Below are 20641 nucleotides of genomic sequence, written 5' to 3'. Positions count from 1 at the left end.
AAACCTTCGGAATTTATTCAACAATTCCTCTTCTGACACCAATTGTAACGAACTTAGTGAAACTCCGCTGATTCAAAATCTGCTGCTAACGTTCGAATGGCTGAACTGTTGAATAAATAACTCCAATATTCAATAATGCAAAATGTTCTTTATTAGACTACTTTGATATAGCGTGCTTAAATCAAAATGATTACGGACTACTCAGCTTCTGCTGCTTTTATACTCTCTGCCCAAATGTCTAAAGGTTTCTTCTTCTAGAATCCTCTACCTGGTCACTAGCCATACGCGCGTGTATTTGTAGAGTGTAACCATATGCGTGTGTATTTTAACATGGCATATGTTAACAATTGCTACAAAAATAAATGATTAGTAAGCAATAATAGCAATACCGGTAAACCGGATATGCAACTATTGTTGCACAATATTTCAAACAAAAGTTCAAGACGCAATGTCAGTAAAATTAGCCTAAATTTATTTAGAGCGGAAGTTCAATATTTTCACACAAAATTTCCAGACGCGATGTCAGCAAATTAAAGCTCCAATTCATTTAGACAGGAAGCCCAACACGCGGAAATTGTTTGAAAAGTGAAGTTGGAAAAAAAATTATTTGGAAGTTAAGAAGAAGGAAAAATTAATTTGAGAAATTTTATTAGAGAAACGGAAAATTGCAAAGCGAAATAAAATATAAATTTGTGAAAAAGGATTCGCCTTAGAATTAAAATTTTAGGAATAATAACAAGCCTCCATTGAGAGCTACATTGATAAAAAGTAAAATAAAAAGAGTGATGAATTAAGCCTTTGGGAATAATTAGTGACAACACTGAGAAAATATTTATGATAAAAGTGAATCAATTACCAAAATTTAAATAACTAAATTTATCACAATTATATTTATTAGACCAAGAAATTGTTCAGTTAGTTTCTTTATTAGAGCTTTTTTTGGTCGTTAAATTTAAAGCAAAAACGTTAGTTTTTCTTTTTTTCTCCGACGCATTTCGACACATTATTGTGTCTTCTTGAGGGAGACTATGTATTTATTTTAACAAGCAAACATAATTAGAACATATTTTCTAAATTATAGTACATACACACCTTAATAAAAATTGCAGATTTTTAATTAATTACACATTTTTACAAAATATATACATTAACATAAACTACATTTTTACATTTAAAAAACATCCACACTCTATCCCAGCTGTTCGTCAATTGTTGGTTATCACACATTTGTATGCACAGCTGATATTATCTACATCCTCTTTTTTTCATTTTGTTTTTGTAGTTGATTATTCTATTAGCAATCTTGCATCGTACCGTATTTTTGCGATCTTCATCTTCGATCCTCTGGACTCCTTGTTCGATGTCGGCAATCATATGTATAGGTGAAAAAGATTTCTTTGAGACTGGTAGTGCAAATTTGTTTTCCAGTGAGGAGGAAGATTTTTATTAAGGTGTGTATGTACTATAATTTAAAAAATATATTCTAATTCTGTTTGCTTGTTAAAGTAAGTACATAGTCTCCCTGAAGAAGACACAATAACGTGTCGAAACGCGTCGGAGAAAAAAAGAAAAACTAACGTTTTTGCTTTAAATTTAACGACCAAAAAAGCTCTAATAAAGAAATCAACTAAATTTATAGCTTCTTGTGAAAAACTTAAAGAAAGGTTTTTATACTTTAGATTTTCAATTGGTTCGGTTCGTTAAATTTTACTGCTATTAATAGAAGAAATTAATTATAACAAATAAATTTAACAGTTGATAAGAATTCAAACAACCTTGTTCGTCCACCAATACTGAACGCACCCCAAGCCCCAGCTGCACCTTCTGGTCAGCAAGCTCCTCGTAGCCCCAATGCGTTTTCAATGGAAGAACTTACAAATATTGTCTCAGGTCTAGTCACCAATATCTCGAAAACCGAGGGTTGGAACCTAGTTCAAGCCGCCCTAAACCCCAATGCGAATTTTTCGAACTTTACGGACATTACAATCGATGCAAATTTAACCCGTAATGTTTCCGAACTTGAGAAAATTCCGGATGTCGTAAGATGTTTTCGGAAATTCTCTGGAAGCCCAGGAGAATTCACATCTTGGAGGAAAAATGTGGACAGAATCCTCCAAATATACAAGCCCCAAAGAAGAACTCCCAAATACTACGGGATACTTAATGTCATACGAAATACAATTGTGGGCAATCCCGACGTCGCCCTGGAGTCGTACAACACTCCATTAGACTGGCAGGCCACATCAAAATGCCTGACACTCCATTACGCGACTTTGGAACCCTTGATTACCAAATGACTTCACTCGTACAGGGTAACCTCACGATCCAAGAGTTTTACCAACGGGTATACTCTCATTTGTCCTAAATATTAAACAAACTAGGCTGCATGGAAGTCGGCACAGAAGCCATGCACCTACTAACCCGCACTTATAGGGATAAAGCCCTAGACACTTTTTTCCGTGACCTCAAATGAGACCTACCCAGACTCCTTGGAATGAGAGAACTGGTTGACCTCCCTCAAGCACTCCACCTGTGCCTTAAACTAGAAATTCAGAATTTCAGGCCACATTATGCTCTAAGCAATAATGGCCAAGGTAGAAATCCGCAGCAATTTCGACCACCTTTGCCTCCTAGAAGGCTAAATAGTGAACTCTACCCAGAATTGGCATACATGCCCCAACCCAGGTTGTACGCAACCAATCCATACAAGCCACCACAGATGAGTGGTCAAGGCCAACGTCCACAACCAGCTAATCATTATGGTCAGCAACCAAACTATCCACCACCGATGCCCTTTCAGAAGCCTCAGCCACCTCCAGAACCCATGGATATAGACCAGTCGCTAAGAAACCCTCCAGCACCAGTTCCCCCCCAACAAAATCCAAAGGAACTTCCATATAGATGCCTACCTTGACAAATGACGATCATATAAATGCAGATTATTACAACGACGCAACTTATACCACTCCTGACAACTGCGAGTAACAACAGAAGGACAATTACTTAGACACAACAGACCTACATTTTTTAGGATGAACCACTCTTCGTTGCCTTACTTCAAGTGCAAACTGAAGAGTGGAGACACTGTAAAATTTTTAATAGATACAGGATCTACAAAAAACTGTATAAAGTCCTCCATTGTACCCAATCTATTCAGAAACTACAAAATTTTTTTTGCAAAATCAATAGCGGGAGATATCGAAATCAAAGAACACACCTATCTCAATATTTTTAAAGCCGATAACAAATTGAAGTTTTACCTTCTCCCCACATTAAGATCCTTCCATGGTATCCTTGGAAACGACAGCCTCAAGGAACTCGAAGCTGTCATCCACGTCAAGGATGACTTTATGGAAATAAAAGGAAACACAAGAATTAGGATAAAACAGTTAGCTTCGGGATCAATTAACAAAATTGATCTTAAGACACGTGTCACCAAGTCAGCAAAGTAAAATCAATAATCTAGTAGAAAACTTTTCTAGTCTCTTCGCGGAACCCAACGATAAACTTACATACACCACTAAAGTCGTAGGCGAAATCAGAACCAGTAAAGATACTCCTGTTTATACACGATACTATCCCTACCCCATGTCGCTTAAAAGCGAAGTTGGATCGCAAATAAATAAAATGCTAGACGACGGCATCATTCGACCATCATGGTCACCTCACAACTCACCCGTTTGGGTGGTGCATCCTAATCCAGAACTAGAAATATGTCTTAAAGTTGACGCCTCAAATATCGCTATAGGGGCAGCCCTTGAACAAAAAGAAGGTAAGGACTGGAGGCCGTTGGGTTTTTTCTCTCGAAAGTTGTCGCATGCTGAATGTAACTACAGCACTTATGACAGAGAGCTTTTGTCAGCATATTGTGGTATAAAACATTTTCGGTATATATTGGAAGCAAGAAATTTTGTTTTATATACGGATCACAAGCCATTAACTTTTGCGTTTAAGCAAAAGAAGTCTGAAAATGCAACTCCACGTCAGTTTCAACATTTGGATTTCATTGCTCAATTCACAACGGATGTGCGTCATATTTCAAGAGAAGATAATGTTGTGGCGGATGCGTTGTCTAGAATTGGTGAAATAACTGTAATTAACTATCAACATATCGCACAAGCTCAGAATAATGACAAGGAATTACAGTTGTTATTACAAAATCCAAGAGGACTTCAACTTAAACTTCTGAAAATTCCCGAATCGGAAGTGAAAATATTTTGTGACGTGTCAATTCAACACGTAATACTTTATATCTCAATGGAATTTAGAAAAGTCATTTTCGAAAACTTACATAGTTTATTGCACCCTGGAATAAAAGCAACACAACGTTTGTTGACTTAAAGATTCGTATGGCCTTCTATAAATAAGGATTGCAATCAATGTATTAAATTTTGTTTAAAATGTCAAGCAACAAAAGTTTATCGACATACTAAGTCACCTCATGGTATTTTTCCAGTGCCAACACATCGATTTTCTAGTATACATTTGGATTTAGTTGGTCCTTTACCTCCTTCCGAAGGTAAAAGATATTTGCTTACTGTGGTAGATCGTTTCAGCAATTGGATGGAAGTAATCCCACTTAGTACCATTCCTGCAGAGGAAATTTGTCACGCACTTTATGATAATTGGATCGCACGCTTTGGTTGTCCAAATACTATTCATACGGATGGAGGTAGGCAATTTACGTCTAATGTTTTCTCCAATTTTGCTAAAATTATAGGCTGTAAGCTTTACTACACTACGTCTTTTCATCCGCAATAAAATGGAATGGTAGAACGTCTACATCGAACCTTAAAAACAGCTCTTATTTCACATGAAAATGTACAATGGACGAAGGCATTATCAACAGTGTTGTTGGGATTACGCACTTCTTTTAAAGAGGCAGCAGAACTGTTCTATGCCCAGACGATTCATTTGCCTGGTGAATTTATTACTGATACAATATCTGAACGATTAGATATGTAAGGTGAAGTTTCCAGCAATTTACGACGTTTCATGGCAGAAATGAAACCTATTCCAGCAAGTAACCATTCAAGTCTCAAGCCTTTTGTTTATAAAGATCTACAACATTGCACATATGTGTTGGTGAGATCAGAGCACCAAAAGGGGTTAGATTTTCGATATAATGGACCTTTCAAAGTTGTTGCGCGGAATTCCAAATATTTTAAAATTCAAGTTGGTCAAAAAGAAGATACAATTTCCATCGACAGATTAAAACCAGTTTTTTTAGAATCTTTTTCGGTAAACAATACTAATTTTTTAAGTTCATTATCAGTTTGTACAAATACAAAGGTTAAATCTGCTTCGTTTAATTTATGTTAAACTAGGAAGGGTGTAATGTGGCAAACACTTTTACCAATTTTTACTTTGTTTTAAAAATTCCTTTTTTACACTTCTATTTTTTTAATTTTGTCTTCTCAAAGAAAAGTTATTATTATTAAAAGTTCTTTTAAACACGGAACTACTGTTTTTCTTTTAAATATATAGTTTTATCTATATAGATAATTTTTTTTTTGCAATTGATATAGGTATGGCTTTTATATTTTTCGTTTTTAAATTTATTTGCACGCCAGCCAAATTTATCCAATAATCTAATTAGCTGTTTGCCTTGATTTACGTTCATTTCGAAAAAGCTATCCTGAGACAAACCATACTTGTATTTTATAACAAATGGTTCTGATTTTTGGAATCAAAACAATTTAATTTTTAGGCATTTCACTTTTTCTTTTTGAGTATTATAAGTTGTATTATGAAACACTTCTTGCTGAAGACATTAAATTGCAATCCTTGAACCCGAAATCATTAAACCCGTTCTCATGTACTAAAAACTTTTTTTTTGTTGCGCGCTCAATTGTTGCATGAATGGAATCTGCTTCTAAATAAGAGTGCCCAGATTCCATGTACTTAACATCGATTATTTCAATATGACTGCAATTAACTATATAAAGCATGGCTGATTCAAAAAACTTATTTCGGGTTTGTCCCCGCAAGTATCTGAATATGTTGTAACATGCTTAACAGTTACAGGAAGCGAAGTAACGTACTTTAACAAGCATGTAGCTATCTCTGAGCTTCCTTTACTTCCAGCACATTCATCCAAAACAAAGCATTAACCATTGCTGTCATGCCCCTCAAAAATAAAAAAAATATACACATTGGCCCGTAATCATAGTCGCTGACTAAAAAACTCTTTAGTTAAAATCTTGCCTAAATTAAAAATGGGATTTGAAATTTTGGTCTGTCATAGACATATTAAACACAGTTTCAGCTAAAATAAGTATGGACAGGGTAACCGCATGAAAGAAGGCATTGATTGACGCTATGAAGAATTTTTTTAGAAATTTTAAAAGTTCACCCTGTTCCTTACAACCGTGGTTACTTGACTCCACGTATAAAATATGGTAATTTTTTACGTGACAAAAACTCTTACAATACCACAAAAATTGTCAAAGGAGTACCTGAAAATGTGTTTTGATCTTAATCTGGTGGGGGATAATTATCATTCAATTGTATTTAAAAGTTATTAGCAAACGTTTTGTAAAAATTCGCTGTCTTTTAATTGAACATGAAAATACTTATTAAAAGACAATTTATTTAATATCGTTCTTAAAAGATTACTTAAATCTCGCACCATAAACGAATAAGTAGTTAAAGCGGATTTGGGAAACCATAATCTGCCGTACCTCTTTTGGTAAAATTTCTCCTCTATATGTAACGGTTTATTTTTAAATGAGTTTCAAAAAAATTAAGTTCTTTTGCAAAACTGATTTTAGAAAAAAATATCAACTTAAGTCACATAAGAGGTTTTACAAAAATCACTTCTTATAAAATTTTTAAATAATTTGGTTACGTAAGATGACTTAGGTTACTTTTGCAAACAGAATATTGGAAGAAAATCGACTTAAGTGAAGAGTCTAAAATTCATTTTTAATAGTAATAGGCAAAATAAACCAAAAAACTCAAAAGAAAACATATATGTAACGTATAATAGGAAAGAAAATAAAATGATTTAATCCAATAATCCTGAAATGTACATGCATATAATAATACATTGACAATTGTTTTAATTTCCATTGATTCAACTATAAGTTATTTTCTTCAATTTCATCCAAATCTGAATATATTTCAACTTCATGTTGTCCTTCCACTTTAATATTTTGGTAAAAATTATGCAGCTCTGGTTTAATCAATGGCAACATATCAAGTAAATCGCGCTTTTTGTTTACAGAAATCGGAGGAGGACCTGTATAACATTTTGAGAGCTCGATGTTTTGATTTCTTTTGCGTCGTGCACTTATGTTCAACTCCTTGAATGAATCGTCCATTTCAAGAGAATATTTGTACCGTATCAGTCCAGGTTCCTTTTTTTCATACCGCAGCCATCTTACCAGCTTCCACTCAAACTTTTCACCTAAAAACACGAATAAGAATTAAATAAATATAAGTAAGTATAAAATACAAACCATTGGTGTTATTGCTTCTCCAGGTATATTTGTCTTTCATCAGTGCATGAAAATTGTAGAAATCCTCCTGTTTCATGTCCTGAGTAATATACTTTTTGTTTGTAGCAGCAATTAAATTAGACCAGTCATGGGGATGCTGAATAGAAACAGACGAGTTTCTTTTCTATTTCTATTTCTATTTGTGCGTGAACTGTATCACATTCTAGATGAGTATGACCAACAACAAGAAACTTGTTGACAATAATTTCAATTGTAGGATGATCTTCCAATACTTTTACGAACATAGCACAAATAAATGAGTTACGGTTCTGACCAGTGCAGGAATCGCTGTACAAAATGACATGCTTTATATTATTGGGTAAGCCTAGAAGACATTTATAAATGCAAGAGCCGTATTCATTGGCTCCACGCTTCGCAATAGTTTCATGTCAAATATAGCAGTTAGATTTATTGGTTGCACCATCATGAATAGTTAAATTGAAAGTCCACAAAGGACGTTTATAAAAAAAAATAGAAGCTTTCAAATAAAGCGTTGGCAACACTGCTGAAGGTCGAAAGAAAACATTTTCACAGACTTATCTTGAAGAGAAAGTTCTTTGTCCCTTTTCTTACAAGCGTAGGCGAAATCAGCAGCATCGTGGTGCTTTTATAATTGTAATTTAATCTCAGCTTTTTCCTCTATATTCTCTGTGTTTTTAATTTTTTCTTTTAATATCTCGCATTGAGTGCATAAGTCAAGCTGGGGCTTTTTAAATTTAATATCTAGAGTTTTAAATATCTCCTGAAATTTAATTTCTGATACCGGATTAGAAATATTTTCTTTATATAATCTATAAAGTGATGCCAGATTAAGGCCTCGTTGGAAATAAAGCTTGGTAGTATGACGTCGGCTGCAATGACTTTCATATTTTGGAATACTTTTTATGAAGTTCAAACTTCATTATGCTTTTCAATTGTTAGTTTGTGATTGGGACACGCTGTCCCCGGCGGTCATCGGGAATAACTCCACCGTATTCCTGTTGTATTTTGTATTTACAAACAGTTTTGATTCTCTGTTCAGTTTCACCATACAATTGAAGAAAGTATTTTTTGAAAACTTTTGTTTTTTCGCCGTTAGTTTCAAAATGATAAATCTAGACGTACTCCCGTTTATTAGGATTTGCAGGGGTTGACCTTTTTTTATGTTGAACTTCAATTAAGTTTAACAATATTTGCCGATGTGAACTATAGTCGCCTGCACTATAATAACTTCTTAAAAGGCTGGTTTGTTGTTCGACGCTAATTTTTGTTTTACATTTCATTCTACATTCCCCCAGTACGCATACATTTATGTCAGTCATGCAGTTACTTATAGATTTCTTGTACTCCTTGTTAATATTTCTACCTGGTATTTTACTTCGTTTTACCAATTCAGTTGGAGTAGAAAAAATGTCGGCCTCATTCAATCCGGGTGAGTCGAAATTGTTAATGTTTGTCTTTAGTGCTTTTCTCATAATCTGTATGCTTTCAGTGGTGGAGTTTAGCCCCGAAGCACCACTTGAAGGGATAAAATCTGAATCAAGAAAATCAGTTTCATGAAAGGCGTCCTCTTCAGACTCGATTTCACTTATAAATCCATCAGATACCTTAGACTGTAAAGCTTCAGATGGAGACAGTGAAGATGTTCCTACTGCAACAACACATGACGCGCTAGCTTCTATACAAAGGGTGCTAAATCCGAGACCGTACCTTGAATTTGCTGATCTTTCAACAAACTACTTTTAGTTGTTGTTTCTACCGACTTAGGTGATCAAATGCTTGTGTCTATTTTTGCCAATTTTCTTGCCATATTCGCAAAAATTTGTCCTCTTTTCATTGCAAAATATCTTATCTGAAATTTTTTACTGATATTTGAATTTAATAGAAGCTCCTAAGTGTAATTAAAATATCAACACTTTAAGCGTTTTTACTCTAAAAATGTTCAGAGAATGCTCTTACCAAGACGTAGGTTGTGTTGACACGACGAAAGTTGATTTATTACTAATTGTAAAATGAACCGAACTCCTTTTATGTTTGTATTATTTCATATTCTGCACGCGGAAAAGCACTTACACGGGATTAGGTTGCTTTTCCAAAAGTGAATTAAACAAAAAAGGGAGCAACCTGAATTTACTTAAGTTGCTTTACCCAGCGGTAGTTAGAAACTTATTTCGAATATTTTTTATCTTTTCTATCTTATGTGGCTTAAGTTGTTTTAACAAATGCATTAGTGACAAATATTGAGTTAAGATGCTCTTACAGATTTCATATCTCCGTAAGTAGCCATGATATTATTACGGCGATTAGACAGAAATAACTGTCCCAAAAAAGTTTCTTTATTATTAAAAAACTGGGAAATTTACTTACCTCGACTTAGGTTGTTCTTTCAAATGTCCACAGAAATATTAGGTAGTCCTAGCCGTTAAAGCCGTTTAATTTAATAGACCCGAAACCGAATAGGGATATCTCTAACCTCGATACTAATAAGTATGCTGCAGGACATTCAATGATAATCAAGTTAAATTAAATTTAGATTTGTCTTCGCAAAATCAGCATAAATAAAGCGAGTTTAGTATAGTATAGCCATTGTACATGGACCTGCAAAGTGTAAGTCCCTTTTATTAGAAAATAATTGAACTCAAGTCGGTTCTGACATAGAAGGGGTGAAAAAGGAGGGAAGTAGTACAACAGCGCCCGTACCAAGCAGATCTTACAATTTTTTGTTGTTAGTTCTTGTTGTATTCCGTGTTTTATTTCACGCTTTCTTTTAAGAGGAATTGGCAAATTTAAAGGGAAATGTAAGACACAAAAGGAAATCCCAGCAGAATTCAAGAATTCTGTAATAATAATTCATTCATCAGAAGTCGAAAATAAGAAATTGATCTTTTATTAGTACTGGTGAAAATTGTATCCGCGCAAAACACCTTTTTAGTTAATTCCTTTCTGTGTATAACAATATCACCAAAATTACACCAACCACTGAAAATTTTAAACTTTTTTTTTTTGTAAAAATCTCTTGACAGAGTAAAAGCATTACTTTGGCGCCTTCGGATTATTGCTTCCGAAATTAAAACGCGTCATCTGAAATTTTCGGACAATCGACGCCTTTGATAAATAATTCCTTCCATTGAATACTCTATATTTAATGTCAAAATCTATATAGGATGCTACTTTTTCCTCAAAAGATACTAAAATATCAAAACTCACAAATAGCTATGAATGCGGAATAATCTTAATTAAATACCTCGCATATGTGGAGCCAAGTAACCATCGCACAAATTTTGTAATTTTCGCCATAAATATAATAATACGAATTCAAGCGATAATAAATTAGTTTCTGACGTATGTTTGCTTGTCGGGGAAGCCTTTTTTCACTTCCCTTTAAGTTCATCGCGTTTAAATATCAAATTGTTTAATTTATCGCAATTTTTGACAGCAGACCGACAACTTAAAATCTATTTTAAAAAATTGAAATCGCGCTCATGTCATTTTAAATTTAAAATACTTTTTTAGAGATAAAATAGTGTTTAAGTGGACTATAACAGACTTACAATGATATTTAATTTATAACCATGTTTAAACCAATAAAACTCTATTTTATTTCGACTATGATTACGGGCCATTAAGTTTTCGCCGATAGTAAATCTGGTTATCACTACTAAACGGTATGGTAAGAAATGCTTGCAGGTCAAACGAAATCGATCTAAAAGTAACTCCCTTGTCGTCTTTGCTCTTTGCCTGACCGATGCTTTCATGTCCATTGCGCCTTTTCTCTCTTTTTATGCTCCTCCCATTCTTTTCTTAATGGAGCTTTATCGGCGCAATTTTTGTATACATTGCACATTGTTTTTAGGTTTATAAAAGGAGTAATGACTAAAGTTCTCATAAAAAATTATTCTGTATACATAGTTGCTCACAGGTATTTGTTCTCCATTAGCGCATTTAACTATGTAAATTCTGTACATTATTGATAAATTAATATATGCGAAGGCATGTATCGCATTGCCAGATCCGCATATTAAATTTATTTTCAATGTGAAATATAAACTTGTTAGATCACTTAACACATTTGTCGCACTGATTTTAAAATTTTACGCACTTAACAGATACTTCCATTGGCTTCTGAGCCGTCATTATTGACAACTTGCTTACAAAAAATGCACACCAGATAGGCATGATGCCGCAGTTTCAGAAAGTGCAGTTAATTCAGATTTGGTCAAATAGGTACTTCGCACAAGTGTGTACTCACCCATTGATATGTACGCATGTTTGGTAAGACTCAAAAAATAATTAGTAATAATTATATGACATTACTTTATTTTGTCTTGGATTCCAAACTGAAAAAAACTGACGAAACTTTGTCGGAGCATCAAATTACAAGAACAATATTGCACAAAAGAAAGCGAGACCAATATTCCCCCAAAATGAACGATTTTGGCTAAGGCGAATTCCATACTAGGTGTTGTTATCCAACAGTTGATTGCTTCTTCTTGATAATTTTCTATACAACGCCTTGTACTACAACATGTCAGTTAATCGGAATCAATGAAAATTTTGCTTTGACTTTACATTCTTCTGCACGGCGAATTGGCTGAATTCGCTTTACCACTACCTGGTATGAAGTCGCCTTGATTTTGGCATGTTATTGTTTACATTTAGAATTTTATTTTTCATAAATATTTTTTCACAATAGAAACAATGCAAATAACAAAGGAGCATTATATTACGCTCTTATTTATATATATTGTAACGAATTTGCTGCAAATCCTCTTATTTGCAATCCTCTGCTAAGTTCGAATCACTAAACTGTTGAATAAATAACTCCAATATTGAATAATGGAAAAATGGCCTTTATTAAAGTACTTCACAATAACACTTATACTTTGCTACTCGCTGGCTTAATAAACAAACTGATTGATAACTCAAATCAAACTCTACTATTGGCCGCCAGATCGCGTGGTTAATCAAACTGATTGATAGCTCAACTCAAACTGAATTACTTCTTACTCGCTTGCGCCACTTTTATAGTTTACGCTGCATACATCTAGGCTCTTCTATTTCCAGAACTTACTAGTTAGTTTCGGCTACAAAATCGCCAGCCACAACTACGTGCACAAATTATTGCCCTCTCTTGTGACAACTCAGATGAGATATATGCATGTGTTTGTGCATTGCCGCTCCGCTGCTCGTATACGTACATACATATGTGTAGACGCAATTATTTATTCGTTTATGTAGATACATAATGATTGAATTATTGATGTGAATGTTTGTAGTTTACAGTCTCTCGAGTACACATAGGCGTATAAGTAAATGCATCTGTGTGTGACATCTCTTTCGGCTGCGTTATATATGTGTATACATGATTTGATTATTGACGTAAATACTGCTTGGCATGGCCTTAGTGATGCTAATATCCGTGACAATATAAACTAGCAGAACCGGCAGACGTTATTCTGCCCTAAATTTGGTTTATCTGCATACATTTTAATAAGCTTTTTCCGTCTAACTCTGCCCTCCCCCATCTACACTTTTTCCTAATCCTTTTATTTACTCCTCCCTTCGTCTTTTTCGCTTCATCTATCTCCATCTTCGTCTCAATCCATCTCTTTCTCAGTCTCCTTCTCTCCTTTCTCTTCTCTCAAGATCTTCTTATTCTTCTTCATCCCTTATTGCCAGTCCCACTCCGAGTCTCAATCCCAGTCCTAGTCCTAATCCCAGTAACAGTGCGTCTTTGGTCTACTTCCCGAAAAAAACGATCGTAAATACTAATATAGGCAAATTTATATACCAAACTAAAATTTTCATGGCAATCTTTCTATCCGTTCTCGAGTTATGGAGTGACAATCAAAATGTACACTTCTTTTTATTTTTTTTTCAAATTTTTAATTTTTTCTAAAAAAAATCATAACTCAAGAATGGCTAAACCGATTTGGGATTTCAAAATCAACTAACCATCATCTCTCCTTCCTGTATCTTTCCTAAAAATTTCATGGCAATCTTTCTATCCGTTCTCGAGTTATGGAGTGACAATCAAAATGTACACTTCTTTTTATATATATAGATTAATGTAATGTTTATACCATAAATTAATTAATAATTTTTTGTTGTTGTTAATAAATTAGATCACCTCTGAAAATGCTGGGAAGTCTAGCGGAACGTTAGATCGAAAAATTAAGTAAATATTTTTATTTGCATTTAAAAAACGATTGGTCAAAAAAGCGTATTACCAACAAAATCTACAAAAATAAATTGACCGGGAAAATTATAAAAAGGAAGAAAGGTTTGTTTTTTGCTCGCGGTTATTAAATTGAAGTGCCATGAATTTCCCACTTGTGTTTCAAATCAGCTTTTCTTTTAAATGTGTATACAGAAAATCAGGTCTCTAAAATCTAGTTAATAGATTAAATGTGAGTAGCCAGTTAAGCAAACATTTTAAAATACGGAAATAATGCAATATACCAGTAGTCTAAAAAAATGCTTGAAAAACACTATTGAGCAAAAGATTTAAGTAATCGAACAGCGACTGAACAGGTGATCAGGCTGTTTGCTATTGTGAACGTTTTTATCATTCGCCACTTGTATGAATTCACAATGGTTTTTAATGAACTAGACTGTATTTTTCTTGTATTTCGTTAGTTTTTTGAAATATAGTGTAACGAATGTTGTGAAATCCTGCTTATTATTGCACCTTCTGCTTACGTTCGAATAGCTAAACTGTTGAAAAAATCACTCCTATATTCAGTATTGCAAACTGTCCTTTATTTAGTTTACTTTGGGAGTAGTTCTACACAATTATACTTCACAGCCAATAGCGTGTTTAAATCAAAATTGATTAGTCATTCCTCAGCTTGCGCTGCTTTTTTACTCTCTGTTGTCTCGTTCGCATATTTCTACAAAGGTCTAGACTCTTCGCCTTCTAGAACTGTTGTATCTCCTGCTTGGTAATTGAGCTGTATGCATGTGTATGTGTGAGTAACAATTTCGGCTGATGACTACATGTGTGTGTGTGACATATCTCTTCACTTCGAGCTGCTAGTTTTGTGTGTGCATGTACATAAGTTTGGCTGCTTATTGTATTTGTTGTTGTTGATTATTTACTAGCAGCCTAGTGATGTCAACATTCGCCACAATAGTTTATACACTTACACAAGTACTGAAACCGTATTAAGAGGGAGGGCGACAGAAAATATAAGAAAAAATACAAGAAAAATACAGAGAAAATAAAGTAGTGTCATATAGGTATAAGTATGCGATACAAATACTATTTTATTACTTGAATTTAACGAAAAGTTTAAACAAAATAAATTGTTAACATTAAACCGTTAAAATATTCTACGCATGAGCGTTTGTTTGCAAAATATCTTTTTAGATTGTGTTGCTAGTGTATTTCACTAGCTGCCGACCACTTTACTAAACCATTAAAACCATGATACAAAAAATGGAGATAGTTCCATTTAGTGTGACGTTAGCCACTTGACGTTTGCGGGGACAATGACAATTTCACCAAAAACAAGCTACCAGATTGAAAAATGTTTATATTAACGAATGCGACTAAATTACTTTCATAGTTATTTTAAATAAAAAAGAAAAAACAACGAGCCCCATGCCTCGGACATATTTTTATACGAAATAGCAGCCTAGAAAATAAGGTTTCTAATAAGTTTTTCGAGCTGCCGAAAATTGTTTTGGTGGAAGAAACATGAATCGAAGTATGCAAAGCAAGGGAATTTAGCCCGTACGTTTGCTCAGAACTTTTTGATAAAACATACACGTTTGTCAATTGCTTGCTCAAAGGAAGTCCTTATAAACCGACACCGCAATTTCTTGATAAATTGGCTACAGGTCCACATTTTTTATTTTTTTATATATTGTATAATTAAAGCGTTGCGTTTTAGGAGGGAATTGTTAAAACATTTTTTAGGGAGAACATTACCCTGTAGCTCTGCAGGTTAGCCACTAGTTATGACAGTGTTTTTGCCCGTTCTACCAGGGGTCACCTTGGGACAGTCCTGCCTATACACATTCTGTGTCCTTTTAGCATCGACATAGATGTGCAGACTTTGGAGGTACACTTTTTCTCAACATGCCTGTATTCACTGTAGGGGCATGATAATAGGGCAATGCTAGAACAACAGGATTTTTCGTGTATTTTTTTTTTTTGGGGAGCAAGCTGCCATAAAGATATGAGTCATTAACCAATGCATGAGTCATTATCCACTCTTTTTCAATAAAATTTCATGTTTTACTGTATTCTTAATCGATATGTATGCACATAAATCGTGCTAAAGCATATTATTATTGTCTCAGATGACCATTGCGTATTCATCCTAAAGGAAATTTCCATCCCGAAAAACCACAATTTGCCTTAACCAGTAACGGTATCGAACGCTTCTGGCAAAACAACAAACATTATGAAACTTCAAAAATCCCCAAATACGTCGAAAAATGTTGAGTGAAACTACGTTCTTTTTTTATCATGATTAAAACCAGTAGGTCCGGACGGGGCTGCCATGCCGATGCTAAAAAATCTTGGCAATGGTGGATTCAGTAGCCTGGCGCTTATCTTCAACTTGTCTCTGTTCATTTATTTTGATTTGTTGACAGGGAAGATAATTGATGGCACGATTTTCTGTCATTATCATCGTCAGTTCATCTTTGCCATTTCTGAAAAATTGATAACGGTGAAGGTGGTAACGCTGCCAGAACCAGAACAAAGGAGACCCATATCGTCCGATGCCTCTCCTATTGCCGGTAGCCAAGAGAATTTAAGCCGTTCTCTCTCATTTCTGGCAAGCTTTTATCCATCGAAATTTCATGAAAGGTATTGAAGGGAATTTCCAAAATATATTTCATGAAATGCCATCATTCCAGCTGAAGTGAAACGGTTAAGTTGGGTACTTACGTCAAGTAGTAATTTGACCTTGTTTTTTATACAATGATTGGTAGTTGATCACCATAATTCAGTCCATATATAAGTTTTTTGATTATGGTAACTCTTTTCTGTTTGTGTTTTAAACAAAATAAAATAAATATTTTTGTTTGATTTTTTTTAAATTCATTTGGACTATGCCCAAATGCAGGAGCCGTTTGGTCGCGCGCGCGTCTATCTCACTATGCTGCTTTTGTCAGAAGTGTTTCTGGGTTTAGCTATCATAATTGTGACGGCTGTATATCAGCGAATTTTAGGCGCATACATGGCAGACGTTGAAAGAAAAATGTTGGGCGGCCAATTTTTCAATACTTATATTCTTGGATTCCAGCTAATTGTGGTATATGCATGCAGTATCGCTATGTGGGCTTCTCTATGGTCTCGACGCTGCTCACCAAATATTAATTTGCTACTAAACTTGTGGATGTTCTTTTGTTTTGTGGTGGTATTCTGCGGGTTTGGAACCATTTGGTCCTTGATAACGTGTGCTGATGCTTTGGAGAATACAGCAGAAATGTCGCTATTGAAGGGAATTGATCTATACTATACGTGTCCTGAGTGGAAGCTTTTATGGGACGGATTGCAGTATCACAAAGAATGTTGTGGTGTACACAGCTATAAAGACTGGATGAAAGCTTCCTGGATGCCAGCTGAAGCGACCCAGTGTCAGACAGTTGGCAGGTAAAATATCGAATATGCTTAAAATAAGTCTTACATATTAATTACTTACATATATTTGAAGTGGTGAAACCGCTTTAGCGCCGTATGCCTGTTGCAAGCACACTTGCGCCACTTGCTTTGAAAACTATATTCCACGGACTGACAATAGTCGAATCCCGTACTTGACTCTCTCGCAGATCAATATTGAAGGATGTCTACCACTATTTACAAACAAAATGTGGGAGATTCTGTATGTGCTGGTCGCTTTAGTACTGATTGCGTTCAAATTGGACGTGAGTGCACATTGCTTTATATTGAAGTTAATTATGTATGTATGTTTACTACAGAGTAAATTAGCACCAACTACCCTATTTCCTTTTCTAAACACAACTACGTCCGTACGTTATATCCCTTCAGAAAAAACTAAAGGCCACGAACGTCCTTTTACGTTACCTATCTTAGTGTAAATATTTTCGGGCCTACATTAGAAAATATAAAAAAACTAACTTAAATAAAAAGCTAGCTGAACGGGGCGATCGCTCGAAGCTTCTATCGTAGACGTTCCAATCAGATTGGGCGAAACTAAAAGAAGTGAGAGCTGCACACGATCGTGCCAGCATTGAACCAATCGCGGGGCTGCATAATGTCGGAGATCATGAGCAGGTCCTACAACCTTAGACTAAAAAAGTTACTCGTATCATTTAAAAAATGGAACTGTATGCTCTGTCTTCTGGCGGCACATGTTTTAAAATTAGGCCTTCAGTTATAGCGGATATAGGAAGCGTGGCTTTTGGGAGGAAACGATCGAACACATTTTGTGCTCATTTCCTGTACTCGCAAGGCTAAGATTCCAGCTATTAGAGTGGCACATCGATCAGATCCAGAAGCAGTAAGTAGCATGGCTCCTAGAAAGCTTCTAGTATTTGCCAAGACGACGGATTTACATATATCATAACGTAGGTCCTGGTTTCCGGTAACAATAGATTCATTCAGTCTATGTCCACGGACCAGCCAGTTCAACATAACCTAATCAAACTTAAATAAAATGGCACATATTCATAGTCAAAATAAAATAGGTTTTATTTTTAGTTGCAGCTTTTTTGACAGATAGCTCATGGAAAATTATGACAAAAAGATGCAGCTAACTTTAAAACCTATTTTATTTTGACTAAGACTATGCGACAATATGTATATAATAATAAAGTAATACACAAAATAAAAGAATAAAATAAAATATAAAGTAATTATCTGAATATTCTCAAAAAATTATAAATTAGTAAAAAATAATAAGAAGTTTTAGTTTGATGTAAATCAAGCCTTGCCAAGAACAGAATTTGAATTTAATAATCAACATGTACATTTTTTGCGGACTACGCACTCCAACACACATGGCTTTTTATAGAGAACAGTACCAACGCCAAAACTAGGTAGTTTTCTTATACATAGAATCTGTATAACAAATACGGGACATCTGCTTCAAACAACACGGAGATATAGAGAATTAAAACCTTTAATTATAGAGGGCCTGACACCGCCCTCTTCTTCAAACTTCTATACTGATTATTATATAGCAAAATTGTTCAGAAATGCCAAAAGCATATATATAGGATTATTACTCCTTTGATTGCTGCTCCTAAGTATTGCAATGCTATTTCGTTTTACGGAATAATGAACAAAAAAATTTCAGTCTTCCGCAGTGCATGGCTATACTGAAAGGCATTCGATCCCCAATCCTTTGCATAACCGTTATAATATTGTAACGAATTTAGGGGAATTCCGCTTATTTGCAACCTTCTACTAACGTTCGTATCGCTAAACTGTTGAATAAATAACTCCAATATTCAATGATGCAAAATGGTCTTTATTAGACTACTTTGAAAATACTTCACAACAGTGGCGGCTTGAGAATAATTTATTTTAAGTTAAACAGAAATTAAGACACACAGTAACTAGGTTTACCACTGTGTGTATTTCTTTATAAATAAGCAATACTCACCATCATATACATATATACATGCATATACTTATGCAAAATCGTTTACTTTCCACACTAACTAAAGAGAAAACCAGGGCCGCCGAGAGAAAATCCGGCGTATACGTATTGGGCTGGCTCGATTTATTAACCGATATCGCGCCATCGATTTTTCGATAGGATTTGGGCTTGAGAAGAAAAAGTTCCACTACGCATACCCAAAAAAATAATTTTCGAACCTGCGGAAAAAAATAGCGAAAGGGTCAATTTTTCAACCAAAACACTCCAAAACCCAAAAGATACCTGGTTTTTTTTTTTCAAAAAACTGTTATCGCCCACGTTTTTACATACTTACATACATGTATATCGCTGTATAAGAATTTGCATTATACCGAATTTTTCTGCTGGAACAGAAAACGAATTCAACTTTATGCTACAAAGCCAACGCCAAAAACCAACAACACCTTATGCGGGGTGCAGACACGTTAAAAGATTTATAAAATTTGTTGAAATTTAAAATGATTGCTATCTACGAAAGGTGATTAAAGGTGCGGTTTTCTTTATTTTCTGTAAAGCTTGGATAGCATTTTGAGATTCCCGGGCCCCTCCAAAGCCCGGACCCGGGGGTAATGACCCTCTCAGCCCCCCTCTCGACGGGCCTGGAGAAAACCACTAATTTTAAACTTCTATCCCAGCAAAGCTTCAAAAAATATTTTAATTCTTTCTCTTTTGAGGCAAAACAAAAACATTAAAATATGAATATACAAGTAGGTGTATACTAATTAACAATTTAGGTATATATATTTTATTTAGGTATACATATAATATTTCTGCTTCTTCTTCAAGCTAGAAAAGACATAGGCACTCAACTTTTTATGTGCATATATATATGTATGTACATGATTAAATGTATGTGCGTTTTATGATATATTTAACATTTTCTTCTTTATCCACATTTTTGAAAAGAATTTATTTTTATACAAATTTCGATTTTTTTTTGCTTTTTGAAACAGACAAAATCTTGTATCTTAGAAAAATTTAAGAAAAAGCCCAAAACTATATGAAATTCTGACATTTAACTTCACTGTCTTATGCACAACTAAACAAAAATTTCCGGCATCCAAATATTTGACGGAAGGTAGAAAACGCTGCCAAAGCTCGTCCTCTGAAGTGATGTTGTTGTTGTTGTTGTTGTAGCAGTGCTTCGCCCCACCCCTCACAAATTGTCATCAATATCCTCTAACGGGAGTCCAAGGAAACTTGCTGTTTCAACAGGGGTGGACCATAATGAAAGGGGTGTTAGAGGCGTTGGTTCCACATTACAATTAAAGAGATGGTTGGTGTCATGTGGGGACACATTGCAAGCGGGGCATACATTTTGTATGTCGGGGTTGATTCTGGATATGTAAGAGTTTAACCTGTTACAGTATCCAGAACGAAGTTGAGCCAGAGTGACTCGCGTTTCCCTGGGGAGTATGCGTTCCTCTTCTGCAAGTTTTGGGTACTGTTCTTTGAGTACTGGATTCACCGGGCAATTCCTGGCATAAAGGTCCCATGCCTGTTTGTAGAGTTCACCAAGGACCTGCTTGTGTTTTT

At 34.8% G+C, this 20641-nt stretch overlaps 1 protein-coding gene and 1 pseudogene across 1 annotated transcript in view; one reads left to right on the top strand and one right to left on the bottom strand.

Moving 5' to 3' along the window:
• Positions 1–7039: 7039 nt before the first annotated feature.
• Positions 7040–8956, bottom strand: LOC137241771 (uncharacterized; annotated as a pseudogene).
• Positions 8957–16558: 7602 nt separating this feature from the next.
• Positions 16559–20641, top strand: part of Tsp33B (Tetraspanin 33B) — a 134178-nt gene continuing 130095 nt past the window's right edge. Inside the window, exons 1-2 of the mRNA XM_067769182.1 lie at positions 16559–17094; positions 17156–17366. Coding sequence (XP_067625283.1) covers positions 16559–17094; positions 17156–17366 — 747 coding nt within the window. The remainder of the gene's footprint in view (positions 17095–17155; positions 17367–20641) is intronic.

This window comes from Eurosta solidaginis, chromosome 2, assembly GCF_040869045.1.
Source record: "Eurosta solidaginis isolate ZX-2024a chromosome 2, ASM4086904v1, whole genome shotgun sequence".
Taxonomy (NCBI): domain Eukaryota; kingdom Metazoa; phylum Arthropoda; class Insecta; order Diptera; family Tephritidae; genus Eurosta; species Eurosta solidaginis.
Note: the sequence above shows the minus strand (reverse complement) of the source record. Positions and strands in the feature narration are given on the sequence as shown.